Genomic DNA, 27,809 nt, shown 5'->3' on the forward strand with positions numbered 1-27,809 from the left:
TAGTGTGATGATCTTTTCCTCTTTTAGCCCCTAGAAACTGGGCTTCAAAGTAGATCTGAGCAACTCAGATCTGCATCACATTTGCATCAAATAGAAAGGCAATGAAAACATTGTGATGCCACAGCAAAAACAGATGAAACTTATTTGGGGTAAATATAAACTGATGTATGTGGAAAGCATCCTGACTTCACATATACAGTGATATGTTTTAAGCTGGTATGAGGCAAGAACAAAGGTCTTGTAGTGATAGCAGGTCGTTCCATTAAAATGGCTGTTAAGTGGTCAATAACAAAAATAAAAAGAGGGAGGTACTTGGAAGGAATGTCTGAGATATGTCAACTGTTAGCCCAACCCAGAATGGCTTTTCCTATTTTTTGACATATAGCATAGCATGGCATTTTTGACAACTTTGACTCAGTTTAACAAGTTCCTTAGCATTTCAGTTGGTAAATCCTGAATTGCCTCCCAAATTTGCCAGTGTCATCTCCTGCCTGGCGCAAGTCTGTTTCTCTACAGCAGACCTTCCAGTGTCACACTGCAAACTTTCAAAAAATACACAGTCAGAGATCTTAGTTCTGTTGAAGTAATGAGGCCAAAACCCTTGATGACAACCATTTCATCACTCTGAACGTAATGTGGGTTAATATTGCCATTTCTGAGTAAAATAAGCAGTGGATTAATTTATATATTTCATATTCTGGTTAGATACAAAAGATAAAATGTGGGTTTATGCCATGTATTAGGAAAAATAGAAAGTTCCTGTTCTTCTGCTACTGCTGTTTTCAAAACTGTGGGCCTTAATTTGTGGTGCATTAAAAGGTTGTAGCCCATGCGTAATACTTGACAAAATCTTCTTAAAATCTAATCCATCAGTAAGCCATGTTTTCTTACTGGAGAGTCTTCCCACTCATAAAGTTGGGCCTTTTTTATTAAATTGAATGATCCATACTAACCACATCCTGTCCTTCCTTCTGTGGAAGTGTGTTAGTCCTCGACTATGTGTCATCCGAGCTTTTGCTTTGTGTGTCCTACATGATGGTAACAAGTGTGCTCCAAATAACCTTTCAGATCATATCTATGGTTCTCCATGATCAACTGCCATTTTCCATACTGCCCCAACAATACCAGTTTAACTTAACACATCTGATTTGTAAGCAAGTAGAATGACCCCGCTACATGATCCACAGCAGTGTTCAGCATTTAAAAATGTAGGATGAGAGTGAAGATTTTTGAAAAACATAATTGTCTAGATAAAATGTACATTTGTACTATGAAAACACCAAAAAAAAAAAATCTACGAGAAAATCTAAAAACTCATTCATACTGTTTGTGGTAGAGATAAATGTTAATGTCTTCACATTCCATAGCAGCAAAAAAAAAAATCCATCAGCACACAGATTCTCACAGTCATTGACTGTGTGGGAAGATACAGATGGGATTTTTTTCTTCATAGCAACAATATCACTAACAGCAGGAGCCGAAACATACTATGTCATGTCAACCTGAAACAAATTAGGATTTAGGAATCTAATAAAGTTGGGATTGCTCTGTAGTGCAGTTTGCTAACAGAATGTCATTGCACACAAATGGTGTGTGTTCAGAGTTCGGAGGCTCTGGCAGTTAAAATACAGGTGTCTCCCTGTTGAGCTGATATGCCAGCAGCTACCCCACTGCGGGTTTTAGGGTGATACGCTGATCCCAAATTTTCCTAGGCACTTGGTGGTGACAGAGTTGTATGGCCAAACAATTGAACTGAATTTCAGTTCCAATCTACTTGTCAAAAACTTAATATCTGCCTAGATCAGTGGTTACCATACTGTGATGCACACAATGAAATTTAAAAAATACTTAAATAATCTGTGCTATACCTAATGAAAATGTTTTAGAAAAATCATACTATTTTTTTTTCTTAAGAACTAAGGTATTGATTGTATCAATTTTGCATCGCTTTTCTATTACAGTAAGAAATAAACTAAAAAAGTAATGGGCAGACTTCTCATTTTATTACCAAGAAATGTACATGTTTGCATTTTGCTTCATATCTAGCCAGGGCTAAGAAACATTTAAGAGCTAAATAGTTCCCTATGCAATTGTCTTAAATCCAATTTGAATTCATGGTCACAGCATTGTATATAAGGTCTGAAAGAAAAAATTGAATACAGATATGTTAATGGTATATATTGTACCTCTTGTTTTATTAGTGGAAAAAAAAAAACACCCTCACTTAAGTGTGTGCTGTATTAATGACAAGACAGTCAACCTAACTCCAAATTCAGAATACTCTATAATAAATATTGCAAATGTGAAGCCCTGGTATCCTTCCAAAAACTGTCTATCCTCCACTCAGTTGTTTTATGAAACAGGACACACAGCTCTCTTGTTCTTGAGTGTCAACCGTGCGTGTGAAAATGCTTCGCACAGACACAGCTCTTCTGTGCGATGGTGGTATCAGCTTGACCTCCTTTCTCTTGCAAATAATTTTTTTTTAACTGCTGTGTTTTAAAACATAAAGATTGTTGCATGTATGTTAGTTTTTCATCCACTTCAGAGAACTCTCTCCTCTAGAATTAGCTTAAAAATATGAAAAGTGTTTGAACGTGAGTGCCATATGTAAACTAAAATAATTATTTTACAAATGTTTTTTTTAGTCCATATAATAGAAAAGGCATATTAAGTATATGTTAGAAAAACTTTGGATAGATCTTCAGGGTCCAGCTGAACTGTGCAGAAAGACCTCTTTTGGTTTTGTTCTTCTTTTGCTTAACCTCTTGTCTTCAGGTTTGTGCTTTTTAAAAGCTAATTGATGGTAAAGCTGGTGATACTGTATTTTTTTTCCCTATTTCTTTGCCTGACTAGACAGTTGGACCTCATTATCTTCTAGTATAGTGATATTTCCGCAAAATTTAGCACTATTAATTGCCAGTTTTGATGTGCATGGGAAGATTTTTGAAAGAAAATAATAAAGTGTCTGTAACTTGTAAGGCTTTCTGTATCTGTACTTAAGATTGATGGCTATTTAAAGGAGAGGAAAACTCATCTCTGCTACTTTCACGACCGTTACTGAAATAGTGAATATTCTGTTTAAAGGCAAAAAGCTAGAATAGAAGGCCATAGGGACATTCAGAAATCCTAGTGATTAAGTGAAGAAACCTTCCTGCAGCACACATTTTGCAGGTTCACTGCACATTTTAGCGCTCCTTGGGGATGTTTTATGGCACCACTTTCTTGTGTCTTAGCAGCTGCCATTACTGCCTTGGCATCCTCTGCATGTACCGGCAGAAAGCTGTCCCAGGACTGCAGTGTTCTGCAGCTCATTGCTCCTTATCTCAGTGGATCTCACAGAGTTAAAATCTGGTAATTCACTGTTCTGCAAGAGTTGGAGGTCAGAATCCGACTGATGTAGGACAGCAGACAGTTATATAGGTTTGTTTGGTTTAGTTTCAAGAAGGAGAAATATCTGGAGGTTTTTTTGTCGGCTTACCATGTATTATATATGCCCATCTTTGAAATGGGAGTTCTGATAACAACAGATACTTAAAGGCCAGCTTATTCTGAGTATCACTTAAACTAAGCCTTTACAGAAATCAAGTCATTATTTATTTTTTCTCTGTAGTCTTTTGACTGGTACTCAGCTTCCAGCACTGCCAAATGAATCTCTCAGAGAACCATAAGGTTTTTTAAGCCCTATCAGTCTCATTGTCTCTTAGTCGTGTGCTGGATGGTCTTACCCTCTTCTGATGTCCCTTCTGAGTTTCAGTGATAGTGAGCATTAAAACATCATTATGCAGTATGGTTCAAAACAGAACACATGAAAATATTCATAATTATTGCTTAGTTCGCCGCCTTTATTACAGCTCTAGGAAGTGTTTGAATTCTCATGGATTTTTAATTTCTGGGATTTCATTACAAACATTAAAAATGCCTCAAGATCTTTACATGACTGTAGAAAACTTCTGAAGGTTTTACAGTATGGGAAGAGATGTGGCATTCTGCTGCTTTGGTGTTGCATAGTGGGGGATGCCATTCCATGTCTTTCATGTCTTTCTTTTATCTTTTTTTTTTTTTTTTTTAAAAAAAAAGAGCGCAATAAAATTGCTCCTTAAAAATTGAATGCACTCTTATCTCTACAAAGTGGGATTTGCTAAAACTGCTCTTATCATTTCAGCAGCTACTTCAGTCAGTGCACCTCTAAGGGCTGGAGTCATGATCTCAGTGGACAGATGCAGGTTTCCCTCCAGAGGAACATTTGGCAGCTTAGGCAAGCTCCTGACTGACTTCTCATCTTCTCTACAGTTTCACATAGCATGAGGTAGTCTTAGAGGGTACTTTATCTGAGTGTTGCCTCCTTCTGAGTTCAAATGGGGCTTTGGACCATTTAGATTTTTCTGATCATCACAATAAAATATGGTATAGTTCTTTGATTTAACATTTTGATGTATAGGGAACTGCCTGTCAGTTGGTCCAGTCGTATAATACCTGGAGATTATGGGAATTTGGCCACCCACCAAAGAAACAGGCAGTGGGTATGGTTTAAACGTGCAGGGCTCATAACTTTATCTCACAGAATGCTTTCTCAGGCAGTTTTTTCCTTAAACCCTTACCCTGAAATGTGTAGAAGGCAAGAATAAGGTAGGCCTGCAGTAGGTCAATAAACTCTTAAAGTTAGGGAAATGTTGTTTGGCTCATGAGTTTTATGATCAACTGAAGATAGTCTTGGAAAGACATAGGAGAAGGCTTAATGTGGTAATAAATTTGTTTTTAACGATTGCTTACCAGAACTGTGAATATAAGAAGATTAAAAGTAGCTTGATGAGTTCAGTTACCAATTTCCTGGTTTAGTGTTACTTCTTGATCAATACCCCAGAGCATTTCTACCAAACTTGTGTCTGCCTTCCAGGATCAGTTAATTACTTATGAAACAGGTACACAACATATTTGATCTCCACCTCTCAAGCCTTCTCCAGGAAAACAGGAAAGCTCATATTGTGTTCCTGGTCCTCCCTCATATACATTGTACTTCTCTCACGACGCAGGGCCCTGAGAGTCGGATGCTCTGCCTTGTATGGTTGTAGATACTGTTTATGAAAAAGAGTACATTGGACAAAATGCAATGTCAAACTCTAATACATAAATCACAATTAATAAAATATGCAGCAATTAATTTCAATTAAAAAATAAACTTTGATAATTTAATTTTCTTATCGCTTAGAACAGAATAAAACATGTACGTGGCTTCAATATGAATTGAAAAATAAATGAAGTCCTGAGCAATCACAATAACTTAAATTTTGACAGTTCAAAATGGTATCCCTTTTTGACACAGAAAGAAGTCTGTGCCAAGGCCAGCAGCATTCTCTAGAAATGTAAGCTTCTTACCTGGTTATGGTGGATGGTGAAAGTGTTTTTATGGAAGGTGATGTAAGTAGTATTTAGATGTTTACCATCTGGTAAGCAATTGAGACAACTGAATAGATGGTAATAAAGTCTCATAGGTATGGGTAAGTCTGGTGAGTGGTATCAGATAAATACTCAGCTATGCTGTTTGCACATCCCAGACCTGGTCAAGATTTGGCAGAAAATTGCTGTTGAGACTGTGTAAAGTAAAACCCGACTTTTCAGAGACATGTGAGTCTTCCTTTTGTCAGCTCTGTATCAACGAGTTGTTCCATTTTCACATTAAAAACCAAGAGCAAGTCTAACTTGCTGCAACAGTCATGAAACCTCACCAAGCGTTCAGCTGCGAGAGGCATTCACAAATTTTATTGACAACTCAGTAACAGAACAGGTAAAACGCTGATGTAAGGTGTCATTTTATTAAGTGCCATGCTCAGTGAGTATTTGTGATTGACCATTCTTGCAGCTGCATACACTGGGATTGTTTTTAATAAGCAGAGGAATTTTCTTAAGTTTCTCTTTTTATATATGTATGTATTGTGTAGATATTCTCCAGTCAGTGTCAGTTCTCAATACTGAGATTCAAGGAACCTATTTCAAAGAAATTCAATTTTTAGGGCAAGAGGAAAGCACCTGACAGCATAAATGAAAAGCAGAACCTCTTTAGGCATGTGAAACAAATTGCTTTTTACTAAGCTTCTCTCATTTCCTTTTTGCACAGTGCTTGTTTAGCAAATTGTAGTCAATAATCTGCCTCCTGATGGTTCTTTTTGTCTTAGCTCTTTCACCCTCTTTAAAACCATCCAAGTTTTGGTGACTACTCTGCACCTGTATGGCAGCATTGGTAATAATATTTGCCCTGGAGTTAGGGATTTCTACAGCAAGCTCTCAAAAATATTTCAGAAGAGCCTTTCAGAAGGGCCTTTTTTTTTATATAGGTAGCAAAACAGATGTATAGAGAGATGAAATGACATAGAAAAGATAACAATACGTTTATGCTTCCCATTTCCTTGACTCCTACTGTGCTTAGGCTGCGTGATCTCTGCCTGACCTACAGCGTTTTTTTCTTAGTTTAATTCATTGAGTTTGTGGCTGTGAGTATATTGCTTTGCTTTTATCTCGTGTCTTCAAGCCATCATTCTTTATCTCCTGACTCAAAGCTGCAGGGCTGAAGCTGAATTTCTTTCTTCTCATCTCAGTGCTCTGATGCTCTGGAAAGAAAAATTGGCAGAGCTAAGTAACTGTCAAGGAGAAAGAACAAGACAAACATAGCAGACCAAGTTTTTAAAAACTGGCTAGTAATTTTAGATGCACTAATTTTGGGTGCACAGTTTGACAGTGGAGACAAGCTAGCTTTTAATTTCTGATGCGTTTAACTGCAGTTCAAGGAATGGCTTTAAACAAAAGGTTCGGTTACTGTTGGTTTTGTGTTGCAAACTGGTGGGAACTGCAGAGCTGCGGCCATAAGCAGACCTGGCCGGTGTTGCTTCATGACAGGCAACAAGATGCTGGTCCCAGGAGCATCCTCCTGAGCAGCCTTGGGCTGAAAGGCCGGGCAGGTTTGGCAGGTGCAGAATTAGTTGGCCATGGCCTCGCTGCCTCTCTCCTCACTTCTGCCGAACGGGGAGCGGCCTCAAAATCAGATGGCAGCACACCCAGGGGGAAGGCAGAATGAGCAGCCACACAGCTTCCTGGGGCATCTTCTTCAGTTTTCCTTGTGCTTTTGAAACCTTCCGAACTGACTGCGTTTATACAGTCTGGAGGCAGTAGTTGATGCATTATTTATATGTCTGATTAAAAATAAAAGTTATTTTATAACCTCATTTAAGGTGTATTTCCTTATCTTAAATTCTAATCAAGCAGAGTTTGCCTAGTTCTATGTATTCCTAAGAAAGCAGTAAGTCGAAATAGGTATTCCTGATTTGTTTTTCTCTAAGCACTGATTTGTCAATTTCTGTTACTCTGAATTTATCTTTAATTTTTAGGACATCTCCTCACATGTTAAGTTTCAGCAGCAAGAGTCAGTGACTGATTAGTATGCAGAGATCGTTTTGGTTCTGGTCTGGCTTAATAATACTAACCTCAAAATAAAAAGTTAATTAGAGTGTGTAAAGTTATTAAAAGTGCCTGTGTGATTTAAAAGCTGAAGTCTACATTTTCAGGAGAGTCTTAGGCATTTTGGAAACCTGATTAAACTAAAATCCTTTATGAGGTTATATGAAAATAGGACTTTGGCTTTAAACCATATTGGTGATTTTGAAAATCTTATTCAGTGTCTTTCATTGTTTCACACAATAAATGGTAATCCTTCACAGGTGAAATTATCTTTAAACCATTCGTAACTATGGAAAAGTGCAAGGACATCATGACCAACAGCATATATTCAGTCAAAATCCTTCGCAGATCCCAAGAGCACTTCAGATAACAGTTCATTTTAAACTACCAGTATTTAGAAACAGTTAGATGAAGACACAAGCAAGTTTTTTTTTCACTGCGGTTCTTCACTGTCAGGAGAGACACATGGCTGTTTGTGTTACAGGAGAGGTTACATTTCATAGCCTAGATGTATAAATCTGATATACGCTGACAGCGCAGTGAGAAGAAGATGAGTCAGAGGGTTGCGAAGGGGAGGCAGAGTCTTTCCTCCAAAACTTTATATCGAGCACAGCAGTACTCAGGTGCCATTGTCCACATACCTCTGCATACACGTTGTCCACGCTGACCCATAGAAAACTAGTTTGGTGTTGTCAGCCCGAGTACCAGGGAATAAAGTGTCCATTAGAGGCCCAGTTGCTACCAACTGGGATTCTCATTGCTAAATCTTCACCAGCAAACCAAAGACTAAACAAGCCTGGAAACTGATCTGTCTTTTTACCGACAGTGAGTCTCTTCGGTGGCAACTGCCTGCCTGCCATTAAATTAGTGTAAGAGATGCAAGACCATATGCATTTTGATTTTGAAGGAAACTAATACACTGAATGGGATAATAAGTAATCTGCTGGCTGCCCTTGGTGAGGGGGATGAGATGCAGTGACAGGTGATGAAGGAGCTACAAAGGACGTGGGACCACTTTTAGTGAAGTGGCTGAGGGGTATCTCAAGCCCTTTGTTTTGCTTATCTTCTGCCAAAGAATCTTCGGATACATGTGATAGTTCAGATAGTGTTGAATTCGTATTCTGTTTTATGTGTATTATCTTGGTAATAGGTGTTTAATGCCACTCTGCCTGTCTCCCTTTTTTCTACTTGTCTAGAATATCCTTGATTTTTAAGACCAACCCTTATGTCAGCTTCTTTATTAAAAAATGTTCTGCGGAAATTATGCTAATTAAGCTGGAGTGTAATTATAGGCTAGAAAGATTATTTCACACTCAGAATCGAATTGTTGTAGATGAATGTGCATTAACTTAATAGTGTGCAGCTAATTAGTTTTCCTATTTACTTGTAGAAGTTAAAAAAAAAGATGTAATCAGTTATACAAAAGCTTAAGAAATGAATACATTGCAAAGCCAATGAGAAGTGTACTCTGAATCTCCCTTTAATTATTGTTTGCTGGAATTTTTCTCAGTTTTCCTATTCTGAAATTACAATGGGCACAAGTAACTAATTAACATATTTAACTTTATTTCCACTTCAAATACATATCGTACAGGTAAAATGTATGGTTGCCAGTTTTACAGTCATATATCTGTAATTCATACTACAGTGATTACAGCATCATTATATCTTGTGGTCTTCACGAAACGTAGAATATTTTAGATCTCATTATGTAGCAAATGAAGGTAGAGAGTTCATTTGTTGTGTCTAACTTTATTTTTCATGTTCGTCAGCAAGCTTAAATTTGTGTTCAACCTGTTATAAGGGAGGAGAGACCTAACCGCTTACGTGGTGGACATATATACACTAAGTAACATTTATAATGTTACGGGTACTTAGTTGTGGTAAAGTACTGAAAACCAAGGAAAGCTGAATTACTTTATTTTCAAAGTTCTATCTGGACCCCTGTCTGAAGACTGAAAGCCAACAAGCACATGTATGTACTTCTCAGACATCCTTGAGTGTGAAAAGAAGGCTGCAAAACATTCTCCTCGATGTAAATTAGTATCAGCTTCTGGGAAAATCTAATGTAGCTGTTTGATTTGTGCATGTAAATTTGTATATACAAATTCTTTATGAGCCACCTGTGAGCATAATTCTGCCATGGACTTCGGAGTGAAAGAGACTCCAGTATAAATTAAAGAAGTGGTTAAAAAGTACAATGTCAAACTGAAGCATGGTGTGCTCTGAACTTCATCTGCAATGTAGCCTTGTGGTGTGATCACCTTTCTTTATGCTCAAATGAAAAAACATAGAAGAGGGAGATATTTTTATGAACTGGATAAAAATCATTTCAATAGCCTATACAGTGATATTTCCACTAATAAATAAATAACACCAGATATAATATCCTCTGTTACAGAACAGTTCCATGGCTTTTCCACACTGAATTTTAATGAAACTGGATATCAGTTTCATTTTTATCAGGTTATATCAAGAATCCAACTCCTATGTGGATTCGTATTTGTCATTTGAAGAAAACTTATGAACAGGAAGTATTGACACAGACCTAAAAAATCTCCAATTTTTCCCACTCCCAGCCTCCCCTTAAGTGCAAATAACACAGCTGAAAAATTTGTGAACTTCATTGTGTTTGAACTAGACTTTGAAGTTCGTAGAAGCAGTTTGAAATACAGATTTCAAAAACATACAGATTTGTCTGAAAATGACCAAAAATGTAAAATAACGGATGTGTAAGGAATGTATTTATTTTGCTTGCAGACATCAGTGGCTATTTAAAAATGAAAGGGAAAAAAAAAATCAATGTTTTTTTTCTGTGTCGTGTGTGATAGAGAGCCTAGACGGAGAGCTCTTGTGTCCGTTCTGTGCAAGCACACTCGTGTCTTCTGTAAAGCAGGTTATTCTGTCCAGCCCTCCATCCGAGGGTATCCCAGGGGAGGTGAGGGAAGGAAATAAATGGTTATCAGGATGGGTTCAGTGTCTGTGAATGAGGGTTGACAGAGACAACTGCAACTACCTGTAATTACAAATTTTATCAGTCTTTGGGAGTGTTTCTAGGAAAATCTGGTTTCTTAAGTGCTAATCTACTCAAAAGCTATTAATAATCGATTCATATAGGGTACACATGCTACATGAGTTGCACATACTGCAGAATCAATGCTTAAGTCTTTAACCACAGTTTAAACTACCTTTAATTTATAAACACATCAGAAATATATTTTATAAGCAACTGTGATATCAGTTGCTTAGTTATGTATAACCATGATCTGAGCAGGGTCGCTGAAGTCTGAGGCAATAATTTGTGTTAGAGCTATAGGATGTAAATACTGAATGTTTTTATAGCTGGGGTCAGTGCTGCCAGCTCAGCCCATAGAGGACAGTTTCAAAGTTGGAGTCAGTGGCATTTGCCTTTCAGCTTAAATAATACATTTAGGGGCAAAAAGGTTACCTAAAATCTGAAAAGGAACTAGCTCTGAGGTAAAAAAGGGAAAGGTGCAGTTCCCAGTCTGTACTTTTTGCAGTTGGAAAAATGCATTGCAGGGCATCACACATCAGCTAAATTCTTGGATTAGTTAAGGTAATGGACACTGGAATTCAGTATATCAGATGAAAAATCCCACCCAGAATGTGTCACATGGAAATAAGTACCATACAACTAACAACTAAGTATCGTACAATTAACTCATCCTTCTTCTATTGGTAGCTGGTTTTCCACAGGGCAAGGAAAGATTTTTGATAATTATGACACCTATTTTCCCTTAATATATTGTACTTTCAAAGTCCTCTTTAAGATATTGATTCTGATCTCTAAATGACAGAACCTTGGCAGTATTTCATTCATTAGTAAGGCCAGTTGCCCTGAATCAATAGTGTGATTATTTTGTGCAGGGGATTTATTAGATATATACAGTGTTTCACACTCCAGCTCAAAACATTCCTGCAGAAATGTGCAGAACAGTCTGCAGCCTCATTGCTTTTGTAAAGGGTAGAAAAGTGGTATCCTAGTTGTAACCTGGTAGGATGGCAGCCAAGGGAGGAGCTGGTTTTCCTAATTCAAAAGATGTTTTTCTGTAAGTTGCATTTTACTGAGGTAAAACTATCAAATATACATGAGATGTCTATTATACTTTTATTTAAAATCTGCAGCATACTTCTGCCATAAAATCTCAGTATTGTCCATGTAAGATATTTTTTCTCTGATTTGGCTTTTGTGTTATTTTTTTAGATAAGATACGCTGTTCTTGGTCTGATTTTGTTGCTGACACAACAGTTGTGGGTTATGAATTTCCCCAGTGTTGTACTGGTAGTACTTTCTGTCCATTGACAAGCTTGTCATTCTTCTGGCTTTTGTGTCATTGTGGAGACTCTGAGTCATCCTGTGGGCCAAGCAGAGAACAAAAGTGTCGTCATGCAATATACCCAGCTGGAAACCATCCTTTCTCCTTTTACGCCTCCCTGCAAGTGCAGAAGTGCAGCCTTATTTTCTGATTTAGAACTCTGAATAGGGTGATATGTGTTAGGTTTGTTGGTGCTGAGAATGGAAGAGGACATGGGTGAAACACCCTCTTAGAAACAGCAGCAACAAAGCAGGACCCCTTCTGGATGGATACATGTGACACCTTTTTTTTTACTGTCATTTATAAATTGAAACTGTTGTTAGGGTCAACAAATTCTGTGATTGATTAAAATTTCCCTACAGGAGGCCATCTTTAGCTTGAGCAATATATGCTGCAGCATATGTGCCAAACAGCAGGAGACCTGGAATCAGAACTTGGCTTGGTGGCCCAGGAGATCTCTTCTTGTCCTGCACTCCCCTGAAATACTGTCCAGATCCTCTGCATTTTTAAATTCTTAAAAACCTTTTGCAGTCGGCTAACAGTGAATCACTGTATTTGGTTCAAAGAGTTGAAAAGTAGGGCTGAGGATTTAATAGCAGCTCTTCTAACTTTTGCCATTTTTAAAAATTTTTCCCTGGTGAGAGAGGTATCTAAGCGCTGTCTCTCTTTACCCATGCCTGACATGAAGATGATGATATCTGTGTACTGCATTAGGAGAGTTCTCTAGAATTTCTGTCGTGCTTTGAAGTAGATGAAAGGCATGTGATGGGAAGTAGAGGTAGTATTTGAGTATAACTCCTCATTACTGGTGGATATTTTTCCTTCTATCCAACACCTTTGCATTTGTACAATTTTTAACAATTTGACTCTTTTGTTACTGATCCCATGAACTTTCTGTCTCTTGAGTGTCAAGTATATCTTGCATTATTGCATTGTTTTGGTGGTTATACATTTAGATCAAGCTAGCATGCAGGAGACCATTTTTTTCATGCTTAATGAAAACTGAAATAAAGGCAGAAAAGTCATTATTCTGTATTTCCCTTTGACAGTAAGATCAAATTCAAGTGCATTTATAGAATTGTTCAGCTTGCAAGTTTAATGAGCAGAATTAGCTCCTCTGCTTGTCTAAAAGATTGAATGGGAATCTAGTTGAAAGAAAAGAAGAACAGTTTGTTGTTTGATTTTTTTTTTTTTTTAATTCAGTACTGTAAATCTATGTGGGTTTTTCTTTTAGTTTTTCAGACTTGATGTTTGAGTGTTTCAGGGCGAATTCTGGAGCGTATCAATTAGTGTGATACTTCGAGTTACTTTTAAGTTTTATTGTTTAATATTATTTAAGCATCAGAAGATTGTCTACTTTGAAGAGTTTTACTGTGCTCAGAAAGACAGGGAGTGCTGCAAGGTGTTAGACAGATAAGAACGATGCCTGGGCATATATGCGTGGAGATAAGGTGAGAGTTGCTGCCACGCAGTGACAAAGTAAGCCAATAATGCACCCAGTGGAGCAATCACTAAGGAATGAGGTAGCACGAGATATTTAGGATTAATACTTTGTAATACTTCAGATGGACACTCTTTCCTTGCCCCCACCTCAGCTATAAAGAGTATTTCTGCAGCTTGTGCCAAACTGTGTGTACTGTTGGCATTTCCAATTGTCTGCTCTTTTGCACACATAGCAAATACCCAGTTTCTGGTTGTGGTGCTCCCTCCTTTCCCATGGCAGCCTGCAGGTTACCCAGATGGCGATCTGCCCATGCTTTTCATTTGGGGATAGGAGGGAAACATCCCATTTGATTGCTTTTTGATTTCTACAAACCTGAAAAAGCTTGAGTTTCCATCATCCATGCTGCAGAAGGGAGAAGCAATTCTCCTCTCACCACCCCGCGACTCAGGGCGTCTGCTGGGATCAGAAGTTCCATCAAATAGAGCAACAGGGAGAGGCAATCCACGTGTTGTCACATCAGTTATTGTGAAGCTCATTGTGCTTGATAATATGATGTTAGAAGCTTCAAGTGGATGGAGGTGGAGTGCCCCAAAACCTTTTGGGAACTCCTGTGGTGGTGGTGATTTCAAAAAATAATGTGGATGTTCTGAGATTTTAGGTTGTATTGTTTATGTCAGCTTCCCCTCCTGCAGATGAGCATGGTTTGAATTTTGAACTGTGATACTCTTAGGCTAATGCTAAATTGTTCCTGCTCCTTTTTTGATATATATAGATATATATATATTTTTTTTAATAGCTGCAATGGTTAGGTGATAGAATGTATGTGAAGAAATAAAATAAATACCTTCCTCTCTAAAGTGCTTCTCCCATTTTCCTAGCAAGATCAGGGGTTTGTGGAGTATTATTTGTTCTTTAGAAAACATGCATTGCTACCTGGCCAGATGGCAGCAGGACCTCAAAAGCTTTTTTTCCTCCTGTTGTTGGAATACAGAAAGGTTTAAGAGCCTCTGAATGGAAACACTAGTTCTAGAAAAGGAGACAATTTCGATTTACAGGTCTCCAGAGACAGAGAATCTATCAAAGCTTGGAGAAAGGCACTGATGTAAATGACTGCATCTGACAAAGTAAGTCAATGACAGAGTCAAGGCTGGAATCCCTCAGGTCTGTCTACTGTTTTAATCTCTTGTCTACGTTCCCATATTTCTGATCTATGAGAAAAGCATATCCACATCTGTAACAGCTGTTCTGCTGGTGAACAATATTTCACAATCTCCTGAAATCTTCCCTGTGAAGTGTGAACTCCTGTAGGCAGATGCAAGCGTAAGCTGGTCTCTCAGGGAAGAGTTACCTTGGTGTATTTTCACAGCTGCTATGTATTAAGCTACTGTAAGGCCCTTCTGTAGTAGGGGGACAGAAAAATGGTATACATTGCAGGGAAAAAGGAGATAAATTAGGCAGCTTAAAGACATCTTGATAGCCTACCTAATTTGCCTCTTACCTTTGCAGAGGCGGTCCCTGTATATGCAAGTGCCAACATACGAAAAGATAAACAAGATTTTCAAGACTGTTTCAGCTCAACAGCCCCAAAAGACCTATGCTACTTTCTAACACACACACAAAAAAACAACCAAGCGAAAAACACCACACACAAACCACTAAACAAAACAAATGCTACGAACAGCAGAACTAAAGATACCCTAATTTTCCTATGGTATCCATCCCACAGTCTAGAGGAGAGATAACATTATGCCAGCCACAGCAGGATACAGCTACCTCAGGACACAGGCAAATTTTTTTTAAAAGCTCCCTCATTGGGAGCAAGGGAATTAAATATTTATAGATCAGCACGAACAGTGTGAAAGATTATTTCATAAAGGTTCATAAATATATTTCAATTAAAAAGACATTTGTAAATGAAATCAGGGTAACGTTGAGCAGATGAGTCTTCTACCTTTGAATATAATTGCGTGGTTTTGGAGGTGGGAACCTGGAGCTGTAAATAGTACCACGTGGGCCAGCGTCATTAGATAAGCTTTAGTTAATTGTATCATCTTAAAAATCTTTTCGTCTTAAGATGAAAATGTTCAAGAAATCTACAGACAGTTCAGCTCCAGACCATTTTTGTTATGTTAAAGTAGTTCTCATCTTCCCTCTTCACAATCTCACTTCTTATGGTTTTCTGATTTTAAAATCTAAATCACAGGTAATAATAGAAAACCAGAAAAGTGATGCCTTATCAGAGAACACATAAAGGATACAAAGGCAGAGCTGCAGGAGGGTTTGTTTACCATTGTACAAGTCAGTTTTAGACCTTTGCTGTATAGAAGAGGTGATTTTATGAAGTTCTGGATTAGCCCTGAGAGCTCAGGTTTATGGTTCTGTTAAAGACATGGGACACACTGAGCATCTCCATGGCTGCTTGGCAGAGTTGGGCAGGAATCCTGCGCACCTGCCACAACACATCCTCCTCTGCACCTCATTAGCAGACGCCAATACATTGTGAAACTGGTGTAAAAAACACATTTATGATGAATCTGTGTAAGCACTACTGCAAAGTTCTAGTTTAGACCACATGGAAATGTAAACCAAGGAAAATGTAAACCAAGAGCAGCATCCAGGTTTTCAGCAGGATCACCAAATGTTTGTACAGCTGTTTTGCATTCAGCTATGCTAAATTTGCAACCTAGGGAAGATATAAGCTACATGTTTAAATAAAAATAAAGTATGTATTGAAGTGCAGTCAGATGTTGTTGACTGCTCATGCATTATACACTGAAATATTTAAATGGCACATTGCCAGAATACAAAGTGTTGCCCATTTCCATCAGAGAAATTATTGATCTGGTAAAGTGGGTCCAGGTATGGCAGATAGTATCCTAACACTGCATATACTAACAGGTCCCAGTATACCTGGGTAAGTAGATCTGGAGTGTTCTCAAGTGAAAATCAGAAACCGTTGGGCCAAGTGTATCTTTCTAATGTTTGCCGGCTCAAGTGCTGACAAGCTCTGAAATCAACTTTTCCCAAAGCCGAAGTGTCACTCTGTAGTGAAATGTTTCCTCCTTTCCCTGATCCCATTTGTACTATTCGTACAATGTTTTGCCTGCAAATCAATTTTAAAGTTGTGCATGTATTAAAAAAGTTAAACAACCCAGCAATGAAGAGGTTATTGTGATCATTTTTTAATGTTACGAAGCCATTTGTCAAGCACGCTGCTCTAACAACAACAGCTCTTGAGCAAGTGTTAAGAACTCCATTAAAAATGGTGAGGATTTGTGAGATTCAAGAATTGCAGGTTTGGTGAGCTGTTTACATTTACTTGGATTGTGTGACACTGGGTGCATTTTAGCATCATTCAAATGGAGCACCCCACACAAGCTGCAGTTTTCAAGTTGGAATAAACATGAAGGTAGATGGATTTATTTGTTTCATTAGAACTTTAAATTTTTATTCATAGAAGATACATCTATGCTGCCTTTTCTCTGTCTTTACTTCTGGTGCTTCCAAATTTACCCTAAACTATGTCAGATTATTTTGTTCCGACCTCTTCTAGTAGGCTGGGTTTGGTTTATCTTTCTTGAAAGGATAAAACAGAAGAACAGGGAGCTCCCTGCTGATGAGGGTTCATTGCTGCCCAAAGGGGTTTGTATTAGGCCCAAACCCACTGTTACTACATCGTGTGGTTATATGTTGCTTATATCAGCACGGGGCTGAAGATAAAGGTGATTAGTTGCTTGTAGTCGTGCACTTGTTTGGCCAGGTTCAACTAGAGAAGACAATATGGTGAAGGGTTTTGAGGTTTTTCCAAGGTGAGTGGAACAGAGATTGACATCTCTGTATTTTATTTCCTAAAATTGTGTGCTAAAGGTACCCAATATTCATGCATTACATTTTCAAAGGAAATATACTAGTTCTGCCTGCTCTTAAACTGTAGCAGATCATTCAGACTGGGTTGATAATCTGCATATATGTAGGTGTTTGCATGTGGTGCAGTATGTTTGAAAAAGGAAAAATACTTTAAGGAAATACTTCAAATTTAACTCCAAATAAATTAAATGTGGTAAGTATGTGTTCACTGTTGTTTGACCAACTGTCATAGAACCACAGAAAGAAAATGAGAGAACAAGCTGTTAGATGGCTTCTTCCTTGTTATATCACAATCCCTGTCTGTGGATTATGTTTAAGTATTTTTTTTATTTTTTTACCAGTTAAGTTTAACATCTTGTCTTTGCTCTTTTTTCAATGTACTAAGGTCAAGTCCTTAGACTGCAGTATTGGTATATTCTCTTCCAAATATTTTTAATGGAAGTAAATTTTTCCCTTTAAACCTGGGAGGTAGGTCTGTCTTTGATCTTCTCTTTGCTCTTGATTAGTTATCCTTGTGTTTGATCCTGAGCTGCATGTAGTTTGTTTTTTCCTAGTACTATCAGAAAACCATTCTCACAGCTCTCTTCAGAAACAAGGCAAAAGAGAAGTTCAGGCTTTATTTACTGAATTCTGGGGGGTGCAGGGCAGGGAAGCAAACAGAAGGATATATCTCTGTAGGCCATAGTTCAGCAGAAAGTCTCATAGACTGGCATTACCAATGCCACAGCGTATATGAGTTAGAAATCTAGGATACGTTATCCTTAGCTCAGATTGTATTGTCTTCACCTTTGAGCACCACTTCATATTATGAAAACCTCTCCCTCACTAGTCTGTCTCACATTATTATGTATTATGTATTAAGACAGGCAGGCACATATGGACCAGTCTGGTTTAAACATACAGGTTTTTTATAAATATATCTAAAAACTGCGCATTCTCTTTTCTTTGATAAATACTTAGTGGTAGTTTGGTCTTTGCCAAGCATATGGTTCTTTATAGCAGACGTCTTCACAGCGCTGCCTTTGGGGAATGCTGCTGAGACAGGAATAGCTCTGGGTGTCAGTGCTTGCCTGTGCCAACTGCTTGATCAGATGTGAATGTTCTGCTCTAATAATGTAAATCAGAAAAAAAGAACCCAAGCTCTCGTGAGATTCACTGTGACCAATGGATGGAGAGTAAACAGAGCCATCACACCTGCTTCTCCAACGCTGCGCAGAAGTGATTGGTACCCTTAGCTACCGACTGGAGACCTGTGCTTTTGAAACTTATTTTGTGGCCTTTCTAAAATCAGTGCACATATAGATGTAACAGGAATTTTGGTTTTGCTTTTCTGTGTGTCATCAGCATTAGCAGTAGCAGAAGAAGAAAAATCAGGCATAATTCAGCAAATATCCAGATGCAATACATACTCTGTTTTCAGTAGCACCTTTAAGCGATGTCGTGTCGCCAGTGCACTCAGCTGTGCTACTAACAATCTCTCTTAAAACAGCAGGAGCAGGAATTGGTTTCGATTCAATACTTGCTGTACCCAAGTCAGCCTGGATTTCTTGGTGCTGCAGCTCAATTTCAGAGTTGTTGTGTCTCATGTCCAGCTCCTTGATGGTCCTCTTCAGTTGTTCACAGATAAAACATAGCCTATTGTGATAGTCTAGGCACACATACTGCCATCTTACATGTAACTCAGTGTTCCCCTTTGGGTCCTCTTCCACCCCTGGAACAGTAGACAGCTGTAATCCATTGAACATCTGTCTTAGTCACAACTTCAAGCTAAAACCTTCTGCAGAATTCAGTATGAGATCAATTCTACATTCCTAGAGCACAGTTTCCATCAAAGAAAGAAGGTGGAACCCCTTGGCATGCTTTGGTCAGTCTTCTCAGATGAGGACACTTCCTAGGAACAGTGCACTTCTACAACCTGCCAAAATATTTGGAGTGCACGGCAAATGCTGCTTTCCAGCAAAAGCTGTGAAGTTCTTGCACAGCTGTGATTCTCTAGTGGAAAAACCCATGCCACCACCAGAAGCCTTTAGCTGACCTGAGCAGCTTAGTGTTGGTATTCCAAGGGAAACGCGGGCAGTAGCAGAGGATCTTGAATGTACAGATACTGGCTTGCTCTTCATTTTTGGATCAACTACACAGATACTTTGTTAGCAGTCTCAGAAATTGCATGCCATGTACCTCCTCAGATTTACTCCAGCCTTCTGGCTTGTTTCACCATCTGTGTGGATTGCCTCCCTCAGATTTTTTAAGTATGGGGATGTTAGTAAAGGACACAGGCTTAGCTAGTGTTTATTTAGGATATTCACTACAGCTTAATTCTACTTTATAATTTTACTCGGAATTGGATCCTTGTATGTTGCCAGTTTCACAGAAATGAAGGTAGATGTGATTTTCATCGTCCTTCTCCCTTTCTTTATTCTGACCCTTATCCTCATCAGGTACTGACCCTCCTACTGCTTTTTGTTGGCAGGCAATAAAAAATATTTCGCTATCTAATTTCAATTACCTTTCCAGGATGCAACCCATTTTATTCCATCTCTTGACTTCTACATCATACCTTCTTTCTCTACTAGTTTGGTGGTTTTTTGGTGTGGTGGGGTTTTTTTTGTTTGGTTCTCTATTTTAATATGTATTTTTTGTCATATAGATAAGCTTGGAGCCATGGCCTGAAAGTTCCCCCACATCTATGCAAAATGTTCCAGACAGTTTTGTGCCTTTGTCATCAAGAAATTCTAGCTCTCTTCCCTTTTCAAGACCTCTGCCCATTGACTTCATTGAGTAGCCTTCCTATCTTTTCATAATTAAGCCAAATTTAAAAAAAAAAACAACAATATTTGAATTTTTCAAGTAAATGTTAATAGAGCCAAACAAAAACCCAAACCACCACTTTCTTTCTCTAGCTCACTTTTTTTTTCCCCCCCACTTATAAGACACTTGTTTAAAAGAAATGAAAAATTTATATCCCTGGAAACTAGTCCTTCATGCCCTGAAGGCTGCTAAAATTATCATGGTTATTCAAGCAGCCTTAACTGTTGACAGAAGTTTTTGTTTGTTTTATATAGCTACTGTATTTCATTTAGAAACTACTAAAAATATAATTATCTTAGAGACCATCTGCTTGAAATGGTAGCGCATACTGGGGCTAAATTTTTAAACTTTTTTTTCCTGCTTTGTTCATTATCTCTCCTAAAACTGCTTACATGACAAACTTAGTATTCAGTGCTAAGGGTTTCTTTTCTGAATTAATTTTCTACTTAAATGTCCAGTGTGCACATGACGATTTCCAACAAGTATTCATACATCACTTCTTTGCTAACTTTTCTTTTGGGAGATAGAGCGGCAAAGCAGGGCAGCCTTATTTCCCTATGTAAATACCATGTCAAGACTGCAGGATCATCAGAGCGATTAACTGTACCTTTGATGTAGGGACCATTTTCTTCTGGCCTGGATTCCAGGAGGAAGTACAAGAGGAAGCTAACACAACAAACAACATTGTTTCTATCAATGTATGGTTTGTTTATGGAATTGTACTACCCATTCTTAAACAGAAATAACTGGTTAACCAAAGAATCACTTCCTTTTCACATGTTGGCAGAGTCATAGTAAGCTGATACACACAGAAAATGTGGTGTTTGCCATCTTCAGCTGCCAAAGTTTCTAGCCTTCCCTGATACCTTTTGATACCTTTTACAATGTTGTCGTGACTTTTCAACATACAAGTTCAATGTTAAGATCTTTCTGAACATATGCAAAAGGTCTCTTGTAAAAGCTTTCCAATAGTCTATATCATCTAAAGATTCATTGAAATGATCCATCTGTGATTTATTATTACATCTTCATGGTTTCTTTGTATTAAACACTGAATGTGAAATTTAGTATTCACGAGTTAACATCTGTTTTGTCAGAAGAGAAATAGCTGATGAAATTCTGGGTGTGTTTTTTTGCATCTCCTATTTATATTCTGGATCTTCATAAAGATATAACTGTAATGACAACTCTCAATCTGGCAAACATCCCATATGAGGAGAGAAGAGACAATACGTCTGCTCTGTAGTAATTCATTATTATTGTAAAATGAGTCTTGTTTCAATGAAATGTCTTGGAGAACTGTTGAAGCGTGAGATGCCTGATTTTACGTGAGACAGACTGCAGAGCTGTTGTGACCATTACTCAAAGACAGGTGAATTCCTGCGGTGACATATGCTTGGCCTCAGTGCAGCAGAACCCCTATAATTTGGGAAGGAAACTAATGATTAGGAATATTTTTTTCAAATATTGTAGCTGGACTCTGCAACAGCTCTTTTGGATTGGTTTGGCAATGAACTCCCAGGTGATCACGGTAACTGCAACACAGAACCTACAAACTTTTTCACAGGTCGCCTTTTTCCCCTCATTTCCCTCTGTTACTTTGTCGGTGCAGCATTAGATGGAAGGTGGTGAAAATATTTATACAGCACAAAAAATTAGCTCTTAGGGAAAAGGAACGTGAGAATTAAGTATCTCATGCAGAGTGGCTGCGTGCATCTCTGGCTCTTGGGTCACAGAGTCCAAAGCCATTCTCGTGAATGATTTTAACCCTGAACACAGAGGGGAAAAAATTACCTGAAGTGACAGATTGATTTTAAGTTCAGTTCTGGAAGCTGCAGAATACCTGCTGAGACTTGTTTAACACACTTGGACTGAGTTGTTTCACTTGATGCTAATGGTGTTTCATTTGATACTAATTGTATTTCATGCTTAGAAGGATTATAGAAGAGTGTAAAGATTGAGTCTTTGTATTTGCCTGGCTGCTTTAGATTGAGTAGTATGAATGAAGATTTAAAAGTAATCCAATGCGTAAGTGCGTGTTGTATAATTGTAAAATTACAGAATCACAGCAGGGCTGAGGTTGGAGGAGACCTCCAGGGGTCATCTGGTCCAACTCCCTGCTCAAGCAGGGCCACAACTGTTATAATAGCTTTACACTGAGCATGGACCCCATCTGGAAAGAAAGAAACCAAAAGACAAAAAAGGTCATTACTTTCTATATAAGATAGCAATTTATATCAAATAAAGGACTTTTAGACAAACTAGCATTTCATAGCAAACCATTTGTAGTTCTGATTCTAGCCTCTGTATTTTAATTTTAATAGAGAAAGTATAATGTTAGGAGCATGTATTTGCTTTAATTTCTTATATTAAGATTTTATATAGCCATTTTTATTTAGAAACTTTAGCAGTTATAGATCTAATTCCATAAAGTTATTTACTCTAATGATGCTTTATATAACCTTTTATTTTTTTTTGCAGAGAAGTACAGTTTAAAATGAAAAATAGCTTCATATTTGATTTAATGTTTGTTTTGAAAATAATGGGAAAATATTCAAGATTTTTCTTAGACAAATCTGTCTTCTTTGTTGGCCCAACCATTGCCACATTTATCTACTAATAACAGAATTTTTGATGAATCTTTATTGTTTCTTTTCACACAGAGAGTTCGGATGGCGAGATCCAGAGCTTCCAGAAGTCATACAGATGTTGCAGCATCAATTTCCCTCAGTACAGTCTAATGCTGCAGCCTACTTACAACACCTCTGTTTTGGAGACAATAAAATAAAAGCAGAGGTAAGAGTTATAAACGGTCCTTTCAGCAGTGATGCTGGCTCCCATTTATCATCACCGATTATTATATGTATGTTAAAAAGTGTTACAAGAGAACTCATGTATATATAATATGTCTGGACCCATTTTATACAAGCTTTCACTTCAGTTATTTGTCGCCGTTAGAGAAAGTAAAAAATTCATAAAATATTATTGTCACTCATTTTTTTGTTTGGTTTTGAATATTTTGATTGATTTCATACCATTTGAACACTGTATCAATAGTTGTTCAATAAACAACTAGTGGTATAGTCTTGATCTCACTGAAACATATGGGCATTTCCTTAGGATTTTCAAAGAAAGGGGTTTGGGCGCTAAATACTAACACAGAAGATGAAAATTAAGTAAAAGGATTCTGAATCAAAGCCTGCTTTAATGTATAATTGTGTAAATAGAATTTAATTTCACTGGGTCTTCAGCTTGAACTGTTGTTCTATGATCTCAAAATTCTATGTTGTTCTATGATCTCAAAATTCAGTACAGATTGTATCTAAAACGTAATTCAAACAGCAATATAGACTTTGTTCTGTACCTGTAGCTGACTGGTACTTCTTGCTTGCTTTTTCCCCGTGGTTAACGGGACCAGTTCAGCTTTTGGCACAAGTTGAAACAGAAGGCAGGCAGCTCTGAGGGATCTGAGAAACAGGCAGGAGTCAATTAAAATTGAATGAGTGAAGCTGTTACCAGCCCCAGCTGCCTCCCCTGGCCCTCTCAGAGATACTGCTAATCAGGGACATGTGGTGTGCACATAAATCTGTGCCTGTACTGGCATCTTTTAGCCTGGCATGTAAAGGTAAACTGAGATCAAGATCTGCTATTGCTTATTTGTCAGAACTGTGCAGTGTTGCTGGCTTGTTAGTGCTTCATTGTCCTCACCCTCAGCACATAGTGCTCCATGAGTCTATCCAGCTATGGCAGCTCTCCCTCTGGGATTTTTCATTCTGAGGAAATTCCCAAGTGAATAAGTATGTGGTCTCCTGGCACTGGCAGAGCTGCACTGGAAGCGTACATCACCACAAACATCGTAGAAATAATAGTTTAAAAAATATTTACATGTATTTTAAAATGAAGAATGTTTGTGCACTAGAAGAGAGAACTCTGTTACAGGTATTCCTGAAAGTTTTAACTGCACACTCTCCTAATACTCTTTTCTCATCCTTATTCACAAATTAGTTTTCCATTAAAAGAATCAATTAATCTCTGAGAAAGGTAGTTCAATGATTAGAGCAATTTATTCTTTGCACATTTTGTCCCTCTTCCTGTTAGCCATAGATTGAGAGCCCTTAGGTAGCTATCACATTCGAAAGAAGAAGATGGTTTGATTTTCGTTGCTAACCACTTAGGGAAAAAGAAGACTGATTGTTGTTGACCTAGCCCATCCCACTAGGACATCAGCCTTTGTAAGCTTCAGGCTCATGAGCTGGAAGCAGGAAGGTAAGTATATAAAACAAAGCACTAGGCAGCTCTCTGAGCTTCTCTGAAAAAGGATAACAGATAAAACTAGGATTTCCCATGTTCATTTGTTGTTATTCAGGGCTTTGATATAACTTCACTCCAGAATATGTAAAGTGTCTTTGGAAACAAGCCAAAATACATGTCCTTTTTTTAAACAGTCCACTTGAGAATATGCTTTCAAACTTCTAGTACTGTGGATTTTTCTAATAAGAGAAAAAATTAGATGTACTGTATGCTTTTCCAATGCTTTATGAAGCTTTTTAGGCTAACGCATCCAATGTTAGCAAACTATTTTATCTCTATCTGTATCTATCTATATACCAACCTATAGCATTTAATTATAAGTCCTGTTGTGTTTACACCATGATTCAGCAGAGACAATTGTGAAAAATAAATTAATTCAAAACCATTTCAGTTATCGCTGGGGAAATGAAAGATCTTTTTTCCCTTCATGACTGTGTTCTTTATGGTACACGTTATTTCTAAAACACATATTGATCACAGGCATACATCTGAATTTGATGACATCACTCTAAATGTAGCTCTGTTGCTACGTAAGCATAAACACCCTGCTCAGTCATACATGTAGGAATTCTCTCACATCAAGGAGGTCTGGAAATGCCCTTCTCTAACTTAAAGGTCTTTCAAAAAAAGATGTTAACTGCTTATGTGAAAATGCTCCAGGCCGGCTAGTGAGGTGTCAGAAGTCATTTACTTTTTCACCAAGAAACTTCTGGAGTGAATTAAGGTTTTATAATTCTGGTAGAATTTTTAGTTTTCCCCTTCCAGCCCTGAACATACCAGTAGAGCTGTATGTAAATGTGATAAATGCTGACCATAGATAAATGTGATGGGTTTGTTTCTTGAAGATGCTGCTGTTTCTGTGCTGCTCAAAACCGTTCAGTGCTAGTCTTTATGCAAAAGTATGATTTTAACTGCTGCTCTTACCTGAAAGTTTTCCACAAGTTCTACTTCTGAGTCTCCTTAAGTGTTGCTGACTGCAAGACGGGCACTACATCTGCTGTCAGTAGCGCTTCTGATTCTCTGCCTTTATTCCCCGTGCTTGATGCTTAGGTGGTGCAACAGATATTGGAATGGGGTTGAAGAAATTGGATAATTTTTGCTCATGTCTAATAGTTAAATTTTTCATCTCTTGTTCAGCAGTGATCAGTACAAGTTGCAGATCTCACATACGTAGAAGGGGATATAGAGAGGCAGAAGGCTAAAGGTTGTAAAGATTATCAGGTAGCCCATTACAGTTAGGCATAATAATTCTGAAATTCATTTTTGTGATTCATTATGTAATTTATTCTTTCAGGGAAGAATGCAAATAAAAGGCAGAAGGAAAGGAGGCAAGAAGTTTTGATCAGGTATTTGGAGGCAAATGAAAAGTTGATCAGGCAGAAGAGTGCAAGAAGTCCTTTCAGGTGGCATTTTCTCCTTAGGAGAGGGCTCTTACACCAACAATGGTGAGATTGTAGCACAGCCAGAGCAGCTGGTCGTGGATGCCAAGACGGAACAGTCAGAGGATATAGGAAAAGAGCAGCATTTTAAAGTAGTCAGCAGAGAACATTTCTTTAAAAGAGCACATTCTGTTAAACACAGGATTCATTATTCCTATAATGACAACTTACTCCTTTGTATGAGGTCACCGTATAAAAGGATTGAGTTGTGCAGTTTCACACGCCAACACCATTTTGCTCTCATAGAAAATGGCAGCCTGCCATCAGCTGCAAAGGTGTAACAGGTCACTCAGGGTTTTTGGCACCAATAGCTCCTTTCTGCAAGCTAAGAAATTAATTTTTGCTATTAAGGCTACAGCACTTGAGGTTCTCATTGCCGGAAAATTGTGCAAAGATGCCAAATAAAAGACCAGTAACTGCTGAACTGTCCTGCCTGAAGCCTTTTCTTGCCTCTTTAATAAATGTCATTGGATTGGACAGTTTCTACTTTGTCTTGGAGAGAATTCCCATATACTCCCTTCAGAAGAAAAGTATCAGTCCAGATGTCATTGCATGGAGTTCTCAAACCTGACTGATTGCATGGTGAAAGCATTTATTTTCCCAGCTTGCTCAGAACTATCATTCAGATTGGTTTTGTCATTAAACTTAAGGCATTTCTGCATCTTCTTCTGTGAGTTCTTCAGAGTGTACCCAGAACCTTTTCAGCAAGGTACTGCCACTCTTTCACATGTCAGGCAGCATGAATAGGCTATATTAACGTCTTGCTTATCTTCATTATAATTCACATAATTGCTGTGAATTGTAGTAATTCTGATGTCACCCATAGCACTGCTGGATCTGTGACAGTCAAAGATACATACACGCCTGTTTCTAGCATGGCTTTCTCCCAAGGAATACTTACAGTTAGGACGGTGTGATGGAGAAACAGCCCATGATGTTGCTTTCAGACCTGCTGGCTAATGCTGACAGAATTCTTCATAACATTTGAAGGATCCAGAAGCAGGGTTGGAAGTGCTCTTATCATCCCTGAAGGGTATCTTGATTTTGTTTCTACGGTGTTCTGCAGGATTCTTCTCTGCTTCCATAAGTGGTCCCAGAGAAAACAGAATCTTTTTCTTCTCCTATGTGATTGCGGAAGAATCATAGTTTTGCATCCACCTTCCCGTAGCCTTCCTCTTTTCTCTTTCTTTTTCCTCTAAAATCTCTTCAGCTAAAGACTGGAATTTTACTTGTCCAGTGATGATGCTGTCCGTTTTCCATTAAAGACATTATGTAAACTCCTTTTATCTCTGCCTGCAAGATGATGTAGACAAGGTATTTAATTTAAATGAGAGAAGTGTCTCATAGGTGATACTGAAAAGTAATGTAAAAATTGCAGAGAGATTCTAAAACATTTGTTGAGAGTGCATTTTAGTGCAGGCAATAATTGCATACTTTTAGAGAAAGTATCCTGTTCAGTTATAACATTTTATTAGTACTTTGGTAACCATAATTTTGATACGTTAAACATCTGTATGGGTAAAATATCACAGTTTGAGAAATATTTCCCTAAGTGGCTTTGCAAGGAATGTGCTATTTTAATGCTGCTTGTTTCTATGAAGGGGCTCTTGCCTGCATCAGATTCCAAAAATAAGCAATGGTATGTTCATGCTTTTGCTTACCTGTGTTTAGATTACTGCATGCAAGATCGTTTGAATCAATGTCCCCAGCACCCTGGGCAGTCTTATTCACCTCTGCAATTAAATGTGAAACAGTCCCTTTTAAATACAATTTCTGTGTAGTTTTTACTGGTAGAAGTTATTCTGATGAGGGAAAGCAGCACCCAGTGACTTACCCAGAAACAATCTTTATGTAAGAATTTTTTTGTTGTTTTATAAAGCCTCATCATCAGCTGTGTCAGGTGGAAAGTTGCCCAAAGGAGACAGCGGCAGTTCATGCTCCATGGAGCTGGACACAGGATACGGGATTCTCATATGGTGTCCCAAATCACATCTCCCATCCCTCGGGCTGAGAGGGGAGGGTGCAAGGCTGTGTCCCTGTGTCTTTCTGTCTCCAGTTTGCCTGGCACCATGCATCTTGTGGTGTTCTTGCACTCATGTTCATTTGGAGTGGGATACAGGGGCTGAAGACATCCTTTCCCCTATCCTACTGGAA

General features: G+C 38.1%; 1 protein-coding gene across 1 annotated transcript in view; it reads left to right on the forward strand.

Moving 5' to 3' along the window:
* Positions 1-27,809, forward strand: part of CTNND2 (catenin delta 2) — a 531,616-nt gene that overhangs the window by 337,459 nt on the left and 166,348 nt on the right. Inside the window, exon 9 of the mRNA XM_065627308.1 lies at positions 22,569-22,701. Coding sequence (XP_065483380.1) covers positions 22,569-22,701 — 133 coding nt within the window. The remainder of the gene's footprint in view (positions 1-22,568; positions 22,702-27,809) is intronic.

This window comes from Caloenas nicobarica, chromosome 2 (assembly GCF_036013445.1).
Source record: "Caloenas nicobarica isolate bCalNic1 chromosome 2, bCalNic1.hap1, whole genome shotgun sequence".
Taxonomy (NCBI): domain Eukaryota; kingdom Metazoa; phylum Chordata; class Aves; order Columbiformes; family Columbidae; genus Caloenas; species Caloenas nicobarica.